The following is a 15,784-nucleotide window of genomic DNA, read 5'->3' as shown; positions in this document are numbered from 1 at the left end:
AATTCAAAGGCTCTTGCCCCGCTCCAATTTGCATGCCCAGTGACATTTTTTGCGCTGCCATTGGCTCTGGCTCTGGGTGGTTCCGGAACCTTTGCGCCGCGGAACCTTCGGCTCTGGGCTCCAGGTTACTGGAGGGGAACCTTTACCTTGCGGTTTCCTTTCGGCTCTCTTCCGGAGCATGTGGCGCGGTCCCTGGAATTGGTGACAGCGATGGCTCCTCCAGTCTGGCGTCGACGGACCCTGGAGAGGTGTCTGAAAGAGATCAGTAAAGCCACCAAGGAACCGGAGTGTTTCCTCACGTGAGTACGCCGATCTTGGCCTCGGAGAGAAGCCCAGATTGTCTGTAGTCCTGGGTTGCAAGTGGCCGGCAAATTCTGGAGCGGGAGGAAGAAGTATAGATCACTGTTCTCCAAATTTCAGACTTATGCTCCAGTGATCTGTCACATTTTTTAAAAATTGAAAGCTGTGCAGAGCGGACCCCTCGGTTGTGTGCTATTGAAATCGAACTAAGCTCAGCTGTTAACGCTCGGTGGCCTCCCTTAGGCTTTTGCCTTCCCAGTCCCCCCAACACACACCGTGTTAGTTGCTCTTTCCAATCGTGTGCCCTAAAAAGCGTCCACTGCCCACTGTCATCAAACTATTGAAAGTATAAACTTGTTGCTGGTCTGTGCTCCCCTAGGACTGAGCTTGTTGAGAATTGCGACTGTCATCTATTTTCCCATCGCACACATTTTGTACTTATTTTGTTGAAAAACTTCAAGTAAGATCTATAAATTGTGATGCGGGTTTATATTTTCAAACCTTGACCTCTTCCTTGTGCTCTGAGCTGAAAGCCTCTACTGACAGCTTCATGGTTTCAGCATATCAAATTTACCATGTACAAAACAGAGCTTTAGAAGAAAAAAAATACTGTGTCCTCCCCTGAACTCATTTTCACATGTCTCACCGACCGGGCCTTCCCTGTTTCAGTAAGTGGTATTTCTGTCATTCCAGTTGCTCAGATAGAACCGGTCTACTTCCTTGATTATTTTTTTAAAATCTCTGTTGTACATCTTTCATTTTTGCCTCCAAAGTATATTTGGAATCTGACTCCTACTTACCATGTTCACTGCTCTGACTTCAGTGAAAATCTCCATCTTCCTTTGCCTGGAATGCTGCATCAACCTGCTAGTCCCCCAACGTTCATTCTTTCCTTGTATAAATTATCTTTTGTAAGTGTAAACCATTTCATTGGGCTTAAAACCTTCTAGTATGTCCTCATTACACTTAAAACGGCAAACTCTTACCTTTGAGCCCTGCATAATTGGGCTTCCACTAGCCTTTCTAACCTCACAGCCTGTCTCCTTCAGTACATTGCAGTCTTGCTGGTCTTTCTGTTCCTGAAGCTCTCCAAGCTCGTTTCCATCTTAGGGAGTTTGCTCTTGCTCTTTCTTCTGCCCTGAACACACTTCCAGATCTTTGTAAGAAAATTTCCGTATCTGTAGTTCTCATCTCTGATATCACATCCTTAGAGAGAACTTTCTGAACCACTCTCGCCAAAGCAAATGTTACTATAGATGGGTTGAATGAATGGAATGGTATATAATGTAACAGAGTGGAAAATTTAAGGCTGACTCACTAGTATCGCTCTGGGAAATAGATCTATAATGGTTATTTTGTTTTGTTTTTGAGATGGAGTTTCCTATCTTGCCCTAGTCTTGAACTTCTGGCTCATGCGATCCTTCTGCCTCAGTTTCCCAAATGGGGCACACCACCACATCTGGCTTCTATAATGGTTTTATTACCTAAAATTTGTACAGCAGATTGATTAGTTGACAGTTTTCATATAAAATCAGCATGGCTCACCAGCAAGATATTATTGCTGAGAACCAGAATCTATACTTAAATTTTTATTTGCGCAAGAGTTAGCTTTTTTTTTAATTCAGAGTGCTATGAGATTATCTGTAATTTTACATCTTATTTAATCCCTTCAATAGGATTCAAGATGGATTAGCATCAAACTTCACTTCTTTAACAAAAGTTCTTTATGACTTTAATAAAATAGTGGAGAACGGTAGCATCCCTGGAAGTCGTTTACAGAAACTTGTGATAAACAATTTTGATGATGAGCAGATTTGGCAACAACTGGAATTGCAAAATGAACCAATTTTACGCTATTTCCAGAACGCAGTTAGTGAAACAATTAAAGATGAAGACATCAGTCTTCTCCCAGAAAATGAAGAAGTGGAGTATGAAAAGGATGGTTCAGAGATGGAAGCTGATGGCCAGGAGGACCTAGAACAAGATTTGGAGGAAGAAGAAATGTCAGATGGGGGTTATGATGGTCCTGAAGCGGGTGAGAGAGCTAAAACCTCAAGCAAAGTTGATCTGCGGGAAAGCCCAGTTTTCAGTGATGAAGATTCTGATCTTGACTTTGATATCAGCAAGTTGGAACAGCAGAGCAAGGTTCAAAACACACTGCCTAGGAAACCGAGAGAAAAGTCCATAGTAGATGATAAATTCTTCAAGCTATCTGAAATGGAGACCTTTTTAGAGACCGTAGAAAAAGAAGAGGAACATAAAGAGGACAAGGATGAGGAGGAAGAAGAAGATATTGACTTATTTGAAGACATTGATTCTGATGAAGATGGAGGACTGTTTGAAAATCAAAATTTTAAGGTAAAGTTTTGGGAGAGAAGAGAGAAAACTATAACCATTTGTTAAGGGAGCATAATTTTCACCAAACACTAAAAATAATTGTGAAAGGGAGGCTTTTAGTACTTCATTTAGACTGGATTATTTTAGAAATAATTGTAGTTATGGGCTGGGGATTTAGCTCAGTGGCGCTGCACCTGCCTCGCAAGCACAAGGTCCTGAGTTCAATCCATGATACCAAAAAAAAAGAAAGAAAGAATTGTAGTTAGAAGATTTAGAGATAATAGAATATTGTGCTCTTATTTCATCATTTATAAACGGGTCCAAACTTCATTTAGTTTATGTCTCAGTTGTTTTTCTGGTTTCATGGTAGTGTTATTAGTTGCTAGTTTCCCCTAATAACTACATTAGCTGGTACTGTCAAAGTTAGAAAACATTGTATTTGTGTGTGTGTGTGTGTGATGTATATACATGTATGTACATATTTTTATATATTTTCCTACATTTACTTAAATGTTTCTTACATCTTTTTATTCAAGTCAGGTGAAAGTTCCAGAAATCTGAAATACAAAGATTTCTTTGATCCAGTTGAGAGTGATGAAGACACATCAAATGTTCATGATGGTGAGCTGGATTCAGACAAAGAAGAGGAAGAAATTGCTGAAGAAGAAGCAGATGAAGAAAGCATTTCTGGAACGTGAGTGTTTTGAATCTACATTGTACACTGGAATTGCCCAGTCATGCAGGTTTACTCATAATTGTCAAGTATGCTTGTCTTAGAAGGTCAGATAGTACATTCTCTAATGTCAGATGGTTTCAAGATAGCCAAAAGGAACTCTCTGATTTTAAGGAACATGAGAGATCATTTAATAGAGAAAAATACCACTGGCAGTAGCAACCAAGCCTTTATTGCAGGGAAGACACTTTGATTTGGGTTTTGTGCCAGTACAGTTTTCTAATGTTATTCTTGTGAATTCAGAAGTTTTTATTACAGGTTGATGAAATAATTTATTTGTGTGCCTTGGGCAGTTTTGTTCTTTGTTTTTTATGTGGCATTTCACCTAAATAATTCTTTCTACTCTTTGATAATTTAATAGCTTTGGAAATTCCAAATATTTGGTGGCTTTAGGTATGAAGACCTTTATTGAAGATTTCTTTTTTTTTTTTTCCTAGTGAAAAGTGGTGTTTCTCTTTTGATGAGCATTTTGGTATTTTAGGGATGAAGATAATGACCCTGCAGAAAGTGAAAATGGTAAACAACACAAAGCCTCGAAAAGAGTGACCTTTGCTTTGCCATATGATGAGGATAATAAAGGCACAGATGTGTTACATGTAAAGGAAGATTCTGGTGAAATTAAATCCTCTTTTGAAAAAAGACAAGAAAAGGTAATTACTAGGAATTTAAGGACTTTATATGCTTAATATGACTGTGGAACTCGCAGACTAACTATTCTACCTTAATTTTCCAGTTGGAAATCTTAGCTGGTCTTTAAAAACAAAAATTTTGCAGCTACACTCTTTAGTATACTATATTTAGATGTCATGCCGAAAGCATCTGATTTGCAAAAATTAGTACCTGCATTTCCTAGCCGGTAGCTTTTGGTTGGGAGCTCAAGGGTAAAAGCTTCGTTTCTTTGTGCCTGGTGTCTTCAGACCCATGGCGTGTCTGTCCTGCTTAGCCATCTTGTTGAGTCTCCCCTTATAACTGTTTCAGATGCCCTGAAAATTTTTACTTATCTCTTTAAGGTGCTCCACAATAATTTTTGTGGTTGTCACGTAGCTTGAATTTTAATTAAAACCAAAAAAACCCCCCCAAACCCCAGCCATATGTTGTAATCTCAGCACTTGGGAGGCTGAGGCAGGAGGATTGCAGTGAGTTTGAGGCCAGCCTGGGCTACATAGTGAGACCCTGTCTGAAAAAACAAAAAAGAAACACACATCTTCCAAAATTGATAAAATATTGTTATGGCATATCAGGCCAATGAAGTGTCATTTAGTTTATTATTTGTATTTTTTATTTTTTGTGGTACTAGCAGTTGAACCCGGGGTCTTCTCACTAAACTATACCCCCAGCCCTTTTTCATTTTGAGATAAGGTCTTGCTAAGTTGCCCAGGCTTCACTTGAATTTGTGATCTTCCTGCTTCATCCTCCCAGAGTGCTAGGATTGTTTAAGTGTGTGCCACCATGCCCAACAGATGTAATGTGATTTTAACAGATGTAGCTTGGCTTTGATCATTTGGCACTATCATTTATCCACCTTAACATTATATTGCAGTTATAATGAGAAAAGGTAGATAATGGAAGGTAACAAGATATGAAGTTCATAATTCAAAAGAATTATGAAGAGTTTTAGAATCTGAATCAAATCCGCGATTGTCAGATTGTTCCCAGAAGAGAAAGTCTAAAGTACAAAAAGTGCCATAAAACGAAGTAAATTTGTAATGTGTCAGTGTCCCAGTGTTCTACCTCACTCTTCTCACCTCCCCCGCAAAAGAAAGAAGGCTTGATTTTGCTGTAGAATGATGTCTTCGGGAAATAGGTAAGGTGAAATGCTAGGTGCAGGTAATTGCTGCACTCCAGGAGGCTGAGGTAGGTGGGTCACAAATTCAAGACCATCTTGGGCAACTTAGTGAGACCCTGTTTCAAAATAAAAGAACTGAGGATGTAGCCTAGTGTGAAGGCTCTGGGTTCAATCCCCAGGGTCACAAAGCAAAACCTGACAAAGATAACATTAGAGTAGACATGCACACAGGTATGCGTATAGACAGTCTCATTTATGAATACAGTGGTGTCTCGGTTCATGAACTTAATTCTTTCCATGATTCTGGTTGCACACCTATTTGGACGAGAACCGAATCAAATTTCCCCGTAAGGTCAATATTGAAGCTAACCATTGAATTTAATTTTTTTCCTCCAATTTGGTTTGTGACCAGAATCGTGGAAAGAATTTAGTTTGTGAACCAAGGTACCACTCTAATACAAAAATCCAAAATAGTGCAATGAGAAAATAATGCCACACAACCTTATTGACCTCATTTTTTAGATTCATTCAATATCCTAACTTTAGAATGCTCTGATGAAAATTGACAATGACGTGTGAACAGATAGATCACTTGAATAGGACAGAGCCCAGAGATATACTCAGATGCTTCTGGGGGAGGTTAGTACCTCATAAACATGGCATTTCAGGTTAGTGGGGAAAGAGATTGCAGCTCACCCCACCTCAGGCAGAAGGAATAGGTCATCGGTATTGTAAAAAGGTGAAGGAAACAAAACAGTTGCATCAAGGAATAATACATTTCTTGCTCTCCCACGTTTTAAAATATTGTTTTTACACAAGTAAAAGTCTAAATTTATTTCCTACATAAATAGACAACAACTCTTTCGTCTTTTCCTTAGATGAATGAAAAAATTGCATCTTTAGAGAAAGAGTTGTTGGAAAAAAAGCCTTGGCAGCTTCAGGGGGAAGTGACGGCACAGAAGCGACCCGAGAACAGTCTGCTGGAGGAGACCCTGCACTTTGACCATGCCGTGCGGATGGGTATGGGGCCCGCTGGGCTTCTGCAGTCTCTGTCTCTGTGCTTCCTTGGTGGTTCCATTTTATAGATTTTGGGTGATATTTCTTTTCCTAACTTTTTTGGGGGGCGGGGCGGGGTGGGGGCCGTACCGGGGATCGAATTCAGAACCTTGCACTTTCGAGGCAGGCAGCGGAACCACTGAGCTAAATCCCCGGCCCTCCTAACTTTTTATTTTAAAAACTTGCAAACATGCAGAAAAATTGGAAAAATAGTACAGTGATCTGTAGATCATTAAACTAGATTTACCAGTTGTTAACATTTTGGCACGGTTGCCTTCTTTCCCCTGCATGTGTGCTTGTGTACGTGCCTGGTTTTCCCCATGGATCGTTCATAAGTAAGTTGCCAATGTGTTAGGGCTTGAGTGCTAAGCGCATTTGCACACATCTTCTGAGAACCGTAATAGTGGCAATACCTTCAGGAAACTGACACACTAACGAGACCTATATATAGTCCATAATCAGATTTCTTACAGTGATTTGAGTTTTTGTTTTTGTTTTTAATGGGGCTGGGGATTGAACCCAGGGTCTTTGCACTGAGCTACCTCCCCAACCCTCCCTCCCTCCCTCCCTCCCTTTCTTTCTTTCTTTTTTACTTTGAGACAAGGTCTCTAAGTCACTGAGTTGCCCGGGCTAGGCTCAAACTTGTGACCCTCCTTCCTCAGCCTCCCAGTGTATTGGGATTACAGGCATGGACCACCACACTGAGCTTCAGTCTTCTGTTTACAAGTCTTTTGTCCTGTCGCAGTCTCCTGATTAAATTGTCATAAAATTCTTTTTTAACCCATTAAATCCAAATGAGTTTCCATTTTAATTCAGTGGAAAAGAGGGGAAAGAGTCTCCAGGTGCGTGGGATAGAAGTGTTAGGAGTTAACTGTCTGTATTCTAGTTTTATGATTCTCAGACTTGAGGGAATGTCAGAAAGCGTATTGACACACACATAACTGTCCCCCTCCCCTGCTTTCTTGGGGTTGGCCCAAGAATTTTCATTTCCAGTAAGTTTTGAGGTGTTGCTGATGCTGCAAGTCCAAGGACCATACTGTGAGGCTCACTGTTCTGTGTGCACCTTCCTAATTAATGCTTGCTGTGTTTCCTTCAGCACCTGTGATCACAGAGGAGACCACCTTCCAACTAGAAGACATCATCAAGCAGAGGATAAGAGATCAGGTCAGCAAGAGTGAAACTGCACTTAAGTTTCACTGAAAGTTTTAGAAATATGAGAGTATTTGGAGAGTAAGAATAATGCTCCCCTCATCTCCACTTAACAGTGTTCTTCATTTAAAAGCCTTAAGGCTAAAGAGCCTGGCACAGTGGAGTGTACTTGTAGTCCCAGATGCTCTGAAGGTTGAAGCAGGGGGATTGCTAACTTAGAATAAAATTTAGGTGTATGGCATGCACAGTAAGAAATCTGTGTGTGATATTTGTGTACATGTTTGTGCCTAAAATAGCAGGGCCGAGAGGGGGGAGGTACTAAATGCAGAATATCTTAAAATTTGCAGTGACGTACACAAGACTTTTAAACAAAGCACAATGGGAAAATGTGGAATCAAAATTGGTAACCGGGAAAGGGACACTTAATACAAAAGCAGAGAAGGATATTTGAGCCAGTGCCTTCATTGTTTTTTTTTTTTTTTTTTTAATCCCTCCATTACTGGAATCGAACTCGGGACCTTGTGCTTGCCAGGCAGACATGGCACCACTCAGCTAAATCCCCAGCCCCCTCATTGTTTTTTTTAAAGCTTAGTGTTTGAGACTTGAATAATTATTTCTGAAATTGAAAATTATTTTCTTTTTGAAAGCCTAGAGTAAATTACTGATTTTGTTAACTTGTGTTCTATCCACCCTTTCTATTTCAGGCTTGGGATGATGTAGTACGTAAAGAAAAGCCTAAAGAGGATGCATATGAATATAAAAAGCGTTTAACATTAGACCATGAGAAGAGTAAATTGAGCCTTGCTGAAATTTATGAGCAGGAATACCTAAAACTCAACCAGGTAAGGAGGCCTGTAAGGCAAAGCTATTGTTAGGAAAAGAATTGAGAGGACAGAGAGAGTGGACTCTTTGTGACTGTTGAAATCCTGAGACACGTCGTGAGCTCTTTGGCCACTTCACCTAAGTGTGAGTGGGGCACACTAGGGATAGAGCTCACAGTCTCAGTGAATGGGGGAGTAGGGAGTTTCCTTTGCACTTAGACTGTGGTCGCCTTATCCTTGCACAGCCAGCTGTTGACTTCCTCGCGATTATTCTATAGTGCTATCGTTCTGAAGTAATTTCTCACTGATATTTTGAACTTACTGGTGTTCTTTGTGTGATTGTGAGTTCATCTTGATTTTTAGACAGCAGAAGTAATCTCTAATCAAAGTAGGATAAGAAGATTAAGTATTGAATTATTGCTTCCCATTGGATTTATTGGGAATGTGGTTGATCCGTGCTTAGGAGTTAGACAGGTTTTTATTCTGCAAAGCCGTGGTAGGTTGCTATCATACTTTAAACAAGAATGCCACTTAGGGAGCAACGGCAAACTGCCCTGGTGCCTGGTGTGATGTGGAGGAACTGGAAATACTTGAATAAAAATCCTTCCTGTCGGCCTTTCCCCCAGGAGAGTAGTTGAAGGATGATATAGGCAGCATCAGGCGGTGATAATTGAACATCTGGCTATTTTGAGGAGTGTCAGAAAATGGAAAAAGTGTTTGGTAACCACGAGAGGTAATCCAACAGTTTATGTCAGTTCTGTACTAGCAGTCTGTCTTCTCTCTTAGGAGCCAACATCCAGTTGAGTTTTGGGGTATGGGTGGACTTAGAGTTCAAGTACATTAATTAGCTAGACTGATTCTAGACCCATCCCATTTTTAAGCAGAGTTGGGGATGATGATCAGTATCTCCTGAAGTTTGGTACCTGTACTAGAGGTGGTAACCAAGGTGATGATAGACAGCAAACACACGAATGACCTCAAAATTATATACGTAACATGAATCAGAAAAATATCAAATAAATGATTTCACAGATATTACTGCCTAAGATGAGTTGAAAGTGTATGTTCACGGTGGTTTGTTTTTTATTTGAGACAGGCCTTGCTGTGTGGTCCAGGCTGGTCTTAAACTTTTGGACTCAGATGATCCTCTTGCCTCAGCCTCCCATATAGCTGGGACTATAGGCACATACCTCACACACTGTGCCACAGGAGTTTTTAAAAGTGAGGTTGAAATAGTAGGAAGCAGTAGCAGTATGTGCCTAGGCACGGCTGGACTGTGGGTGCTGATGGCAGACACCAGAAACAGATCTATGGACGTGTCTCTGGTGTCATGGAGACAGAGAGCTAGTTCTTCCTGGTTGTTTTCATTTCTCCCCTGTGTTATTAAAAAAAAAAAAAAGGGCCGGGGATTTAGCTCAGTGGTTTCACTGCCTGCTGCTCAAGCTCAAGGACCCGAGTTCAATCCCCGGTACCAAAAAAAAAAAAGCAAAAAATTATCTTAGCCTTTTAGAATAAGCATTTTGGGGCCAGGAGAAAAAAAGGATGAAATTTACCTTTCCTCCTTAGTAGAATTAAAACTGCTGCCAGTTTTTTCAATGTGATTAATCAAAATAAAGTTTCAGGGCTGGGGATTTAGCTCAGCGGTTCTGGTGCCTGCCTTGAAAGCGCAAGGTCCCGAGTACGATCCCCACTACCAAAAAAAACCCAAACAAAATGAAGTTTCAATAAATGATATGGAAATAAGACAGGGGAAAAAAGTGTGTATATTTAGATCTGCATGAACTCTACATGGACACTTTCTTTTCTCCTCCCTTTTTTATTTTATTTTACTTTTTTGGTACCCAGGATCAAACTCAGGACCTTGCGCTTGCGAGGCAGGCACTGTGCCGCTGAGCTAAATTAAATCCCCACTCTCCTCTCCGTTTTTAACATGATATGCATATAACAAAATTAACCCTTTTCAAGTGAATAATTCCGGAGCATTTAATACAGTGTCATGTAAGGCCTGCCTCTGTGTAGTCTCGAGACATTTTACCACCTCAAAAGCCCATGCCTGTTAAGCAGTTGCTCCCCATTCTTCCCTCACCCCAGCTCCAGACAGCTATCACTGTGCGTACTAGCTCTTGATTGACCTATTCTGGGTATTTCTTGTGAATGGAGTCATATGGGGTGTGATTTTTCTCACATGGTATAATGTTTTCGATTGTGACGTATGCCATTGCTTCCTTTTGTGTAACGGGATAGTATCTCCGTATGTGCCACAATTTGTGTATTCACTCTTCCATTGGTGGGCGTTTGGGTGTTGCGAGTAGTTTACATGCATTTGGGTACCTGCTTTTAATTTAGTTCTCTTGAGTAGGAATGCTAATTCTGTTTAACCTGTGAGGGACTGCCACACTTGCTGTCACTACACTGCACCAGAGGATTCCAACTTCTCCACCTCCTCCCCGGCACTTGTTATTTTTCCTTTAAAAAAAAATTGTAGCTGTCTTAATGGGAGCGGCTTAGTTCATGACAAGTTTTAAATTGTAAGCTTTAAAAGTCAGGTAATGGTTAACCATGGCTTCTAAAGCTCACAGCTCATCCTTTCCTTGTAGGTGCTGGCACCATCATGGTGCTGACCCTTGAGTTTTGCCCTTGGAATGTTTCTTTGTAGCTGAAGCTGTGGTGCTGAGAAATTGGGAATACCCTCTCTGGGTTTAGTGTTTTATCTGTGATATATGTAAAGCTTCTTTGTGTGATGTTGTTGATCTTATTTCTTAAGCAAAAAACTGCCGAAGAAGAAAATCCTGAGCACGTAGAAATTCAGAAGATGATGGATTCTCTCTTCTTAAAATTAGATGCACTGTCAAACTTCCACTTCATCCCGAAACCGGTGAGTGTGTTAAGAGTTGAATGTGTAAATGGAGCAGCTGCGACCTTAATCACTGAGCTTTTTCTGTGAGACTGGCTCCTAGTTTGCTTTCAGGATTCAAACCCCCAGTAATTCCCTGTGGGTTACAGGTGGAGCTCCCATGAGGAATGCTCATGTCTGGTTCCTTGGTGATTCTGGCGACCCCTGTTGCCCATCCTGATCTCCAGTGAGCCCCTGGGTGACCCTCAACCCCCACTTGCATTTTCACTGTGTAATGGGTATGGACGCAGAGTGCCTGCCACGTGTCATGTTAGGTCCTTTACGTACATCGATGCTGTTTTGGTTTTGAGTCTTCTTTGAGACACTGTTGCCTTGACTCAAGTTATCCTCTTGCCTCAGCCTCCTAGTAACTGGGACTACAGCGATACCTGATGACACCTGGCTTATCATGCGCTCACTCTTCTTTGGGGTGGGGCGTATTGAACCCGGAGTCTTCACACTCAGCTACATCCCCAGCCCTTTTTTATTTTAATTTTCAGAGAGGGTCTTGTTAAGTCACTAAGTTGCTCAGGCTGGGCTTGAACAAAACACTGAGGCAGATATAACTATTCCATTGCAAATGGCAGCTTAGGACAGTGGACAATGGGGAGTTAAAGTAATTGGTACTGGGCCCATGCTCCTACCTGCTAAGCCTGGACTTGCCTATCTGAAGAATGGAAATACTGTAGTTGTATCAGCTTCATTGTTTTGTCCTTTAAGAGTTACTGTATGAAAGCCAGGGATGGTGGCACACACCTGTAACCCCAGGACTCGGGAGGCTGAGGCAGGAAGACTACCATGAGTTGAAGATGACCTGGGCTACGTGGTGAATTTAAGGCCAGCCTGAACTACAAAGTGAGACCCTATCTCGGAAGAACCAAATAATTAAATATAGAGTTACTGTATGATTAGATTTATTACTTTTTTTATATCAAAGTGGGATTTACGTGAGAGTAAATTGTTGATGGCAAAAAGCTTTCTTTTGATGATACTGAGGATTGAACCTGTGGCCATTGGACAAGCTATATCCCCATCCCTTTTTATTTTGTTATCAGTAACTGGAAGATGAGAAAATTTATTATCAAGTGGTCTCTATTTTTATTCTTATTGCCAAAGCATTTTTCTTTCATCTTTTTCTATATGTTTATTAAAGCTAGCTTTTGTTCCATAACCAAAGGCAAGATAATAATAACAGTAATCAATATACTTTATTAAATAGTACATGGGATTGTTTGCATATGTCCATGTACATGGCAGGTTAGTACAGACCAAAGAATTGGTATTTGAATATGACAGAATTGTCATGCACAGCTGTGGAAATAAGTGGATAATCTCCATAAAGTATTTTATATGTTGTATGTTGGGACCACTTCTGACTTGCCTTAGAATGCGTTATCTCTCTTGTAGTCGGTGCCAGAGATTAAAGTGGTGTCCAATCTGCCAGCAATAACCATGGAGGAAGTGGCCCCCGTGAGTGTCAGTGATGCGGCCCTCCTGGCCCCTGAGGAAATCAAGGTAAGAAGCCAGTGTCTGCTGCATGTTAGTTCACGAAAGCCAGGCCTCCGTTCATGTAGTATATTTTCCTTGAGTTTGTAGTTTCCATCCTAATGCATCTCAGCAGGGTCTTTCAAGGTACAGTTAGCCCTCCATATCTATGAGTTCCAACGGACCATGGATCAGCAGTATTCAGATTATACACTGAATATATATACACTTCTTCTTTCATTATGCCCTAAACAGTGCGGTATAGCAATTGTTTGCCTACCATTCACATTATGTGAGACGTTACAAATCGTCTAGAGGTGCTTTAAAATCTACGGGAGAATGTTTATAGGTCGTGTGCTAATACACCCTTAATTAAGGAGCTTGAGCATGTGACAAGTTTGGTGTCCAAGGGATCCTGGAACCATTCTCCTGTGAATGCCAGCAGATGGCTAAACAATCAAACTCATAATGTTATAATACTTGAAAATCAATCTCCCCGCTGGGCATTGTAACATATGCTTGTCATGCCAGCACTCTGGGAGGCTGAGGCAGGAAGATCACAAATCCAAGCCCACCTGGGCATTTTAGCAACGTAGTGAGACTCTGCCTCAAAATAAAAAGTCTCCTATAGGCAAGCATTATTTTGAGTTGCAGCTACAAATATAACAGTTTTTCAGTAGTTTCCAGTTACTGTTTTAATCCAATGTGAGTACCCGCAGTGGTGTTGTTTTAAAAAATTGTTTATATTGTCATATACTGACAGTACTTTAAATCATCATTTTCCTTCTTATTTCACCCATGTAACACATGCAAAGAAATCTGGAGTAGAACAGAGCGTTGGGTGTTGGGAGAAGTTGGATTCAGCAGGTGCAGGCAGTAATGAAGGCCCGCCTCGGGCGGTGATGCTGCCCTGTCTTCTGGGCTGGCTTAGCAGCAGGCCACCTCCTCCCTCTTACTTGCTTTACTGCACTGCAGCCACCCCTTCTGTCAGAGCCTCTGCCACCTCTGCTGGTGATAGGCCTGGTCCGATGGTCTGGCAGCTGAGGAGAAAGGGGGAAGTCGGTCCTTTCCCTTCCCTCGATCCGGTCATGGGCTCTGGAGCCCAGGCCAGAGTCTGAATGTTATAGAGGGCTTGTGTCACTAGCACTGTGTGCTGAGATTCTAGCTGTCCGTGCTGCCTTGGATTAGTTGGGTCTGAGCTGTCACTGTGAGTCTCCTCTGCATCTCCACACACCGGGACATGGGCATATGGCCTGTTGGCTCCCTTCCCAATTCCCCGAGTTTCTGGTGGGTTAGATTAACTGGTATGTTGGTGCTTACTTTTTTTTTTGACAGGAGAAGAATAAAGCTGGAGATCTAAAAACAGCTGCTGAGAAAACAGCTACAGACAAGAAACGAGAACGGAGGAAAAAGAAATTTCAAAAGCGTTTGAAAATAAAGGAGAAGGAGAAGCGGAGAAAATTGCTTGAAAAGAGCAACTCAGGTCAGGCAGGGAAGTACAGCAGAGCAGTAGCTTCAGAGAAGTTGAAACAGCTGACCAAAGCCGGCAAAGCCTCCTTGTTAAAGGTAAGGACGGGGAGAGGGGCTGCTGGGGCCCTTTGGGGCACAGAGGGCCTGCAGAGCGCTGCCCTTGACACGAGCTCGAGGCACAGCTGCCTGTGGACGGACACGCACGCAGCTGCCTGGCAGCGAGAGGGCCCTCGGCGCCCTTCCGGTTTTCCTGAGGTCTTCACAGTAACCTAGGCCTGGTCGCTGCTTGTATCCCTTTCCGGTCTCCCTCAAATTTCAGGAAGGTTACAGCGGCACAGAATGTACAGAATACCTCGATGCTACCTGAGGCCGAGTTTTGTAATTCTAGTCTTTTTTCGAGTTTGTACTGTTATAAATGCAAAATAAACATGTATGCCGTTACACGTTTTTCCACATATCAGTGCATTTTGTAACATGAGCATGTATTGTTTTTAACTTCAGGATGAAGGCAAGGACAAGGCCCTAAAGTCGTCTCAAGCATTCTTTTCTAAGTTACAAGATCAAGTAAAAATGCAAATTAATGATGCAAAAAAAACAGAAAAGAAAAAGAAGAAAAAAAAGGATATTTCTGTCCATAAATTAAAGCTGTAATATATTTTGAATATCATGTATATATTAATGTGTAAGCATCTATCTGTGATTGTTCTGTTTTATAATAAAATTGTTGAGAGCTGTCTTGGCATCAGTGGCGGATAGTCGAGCCTTCCACAGCGTGATGACAGATGCTAGGCAGCGTTTGGAAGGCGGGTCTGGGTGTTGGAGCATGAGGTGGGACCTTGCTCCTGAGACCCTCCCTTCCTGCCCTGCTGCTGCCTGAGCTGCTTCCTCGGAGCCCGGCCAGCTCCAGCACACTGGCCAGGGGGCCAGAGCTGGCCTGCAGGCTGAGAGAAGGCAAGCGGAGAGGCAGCTGCCTTCCTCACCACCAGCTGTTACAGCAGAAGCCCCTTCTGGGGTCTCAATCTTCATCTTCCACAGTCCTGTCATTTTGCCAAGCAGAATTTCATGCATATGCCTTCTGTCTTTCCCTTTGGAAAATGATCTTGGAGTGTAGACTCTAGAGCACTGTGCATAAGCAGATGTAAGGAGGGCAGGTGTGGCTACAAGTGAACCCTGAGGCTCAGTACAGCTTGGAAGGGAGACCGGCAGTGTGCAGAGACCCGTCTGTGACCACCTAGGGGAAATGCCTTTGACTGTTTGATAAAGAGTCTCAATATCATTTCATGGAAACACATTAAGCCTTTCCAGATGGGTAGAAGATGAGAAGACATTCAGCCAAAGCAACTGGAAAAGCCCTTCTGAGTTTTCATCTACAGAGGCCAATCACGGTGGTGAAGATCAAGTGGAGGTTTTTTTATTAATGCAGAAACTGGCTACAGCAGGAGAGAACAGGTTATATCAGGCTAGATTAAACAGTCTTGATCTGTTTTTGTTGCTGTAACAATACCTGAGACAAGGTCATTTATAGTCAACAGAATTTCTTGCAGCTGTAGAAGCTGGGAAAACCCAAGACGAAGGCACCAGTAAGTTTGGTGTCTGAGGAGGTCGACTTTCAGAGTGGTGCCTTGTTACTATGCCCTCATAGCAGAAGTATGGAAGGGCTGAACTCACTTGGGCCTTTTACTAAGAGTTCTAATCCTGTACAAAGGACTCTGCTCTCTGACTTAATCACATTCTAAAGGCCTCACCTCTTAACA

General features: G+C 42.0%; 1 protein-coding gene across 1 annotated transcript; it reads left to right on the top strand.

Annotated features, from left to right (window-relative positions):
• Nucleotides 1-74: 74 nt before the first annotated feature.
• Mphosph10 (M-phase phosphoprotein 10) lies at nucleotides 75-14,772 on the top strand. Its single transcript, XM_004852657.4, has 11 exons — nucleotides 75-299; nucleotides 1,977-2,658; nucleotides 3,174-3,331; nucleotides 3,852-4,020; nucleotides 6,035-6,176; nucleotides 7,309-7,376; nucleotides 8,066-8,203; nucleotides 10,947-11,057; nucleotides 12,483-12,590; nucleotides 13,896-14,126; nucleotides 14,532-14,772. The coding sequence occupies exons 1-11, from the start codon at nucleotides 211-213 to the stop codon at nucleotides 14,679-14,681; spliced, it is 2,046 nt and encodes a 681-aa protein (XP_004852714.1). The 5' UTR covers nucleotides 75-210; the 3' UTR covers nucleotides 14,682-14,772.
• Nucleotides 14,773-15,784: the final 1,012 nt, after the last annotated feature.

The sequence above is a fragment of the Heterocephalus glaber genome, unplaced genomic scaffold, assembly GCF_053883595.1.
Source record: "Heterocephalus glaber isolate CG9 unplaced genomic scaffold, H.glaber_assembly_v1.0 deba00001531, whole genome shotgun sequence".
NCBI lineage: Eukaryota > Metazoa > Chordata > Mammalia > Rodentia > Bathyergidae > Heterocephalus > Heterocephalus glaber.
Note: the sequence above shows the minus strand (reverse complement) of the source record. Positions and strands in the feature narration are given on the sequence as shown.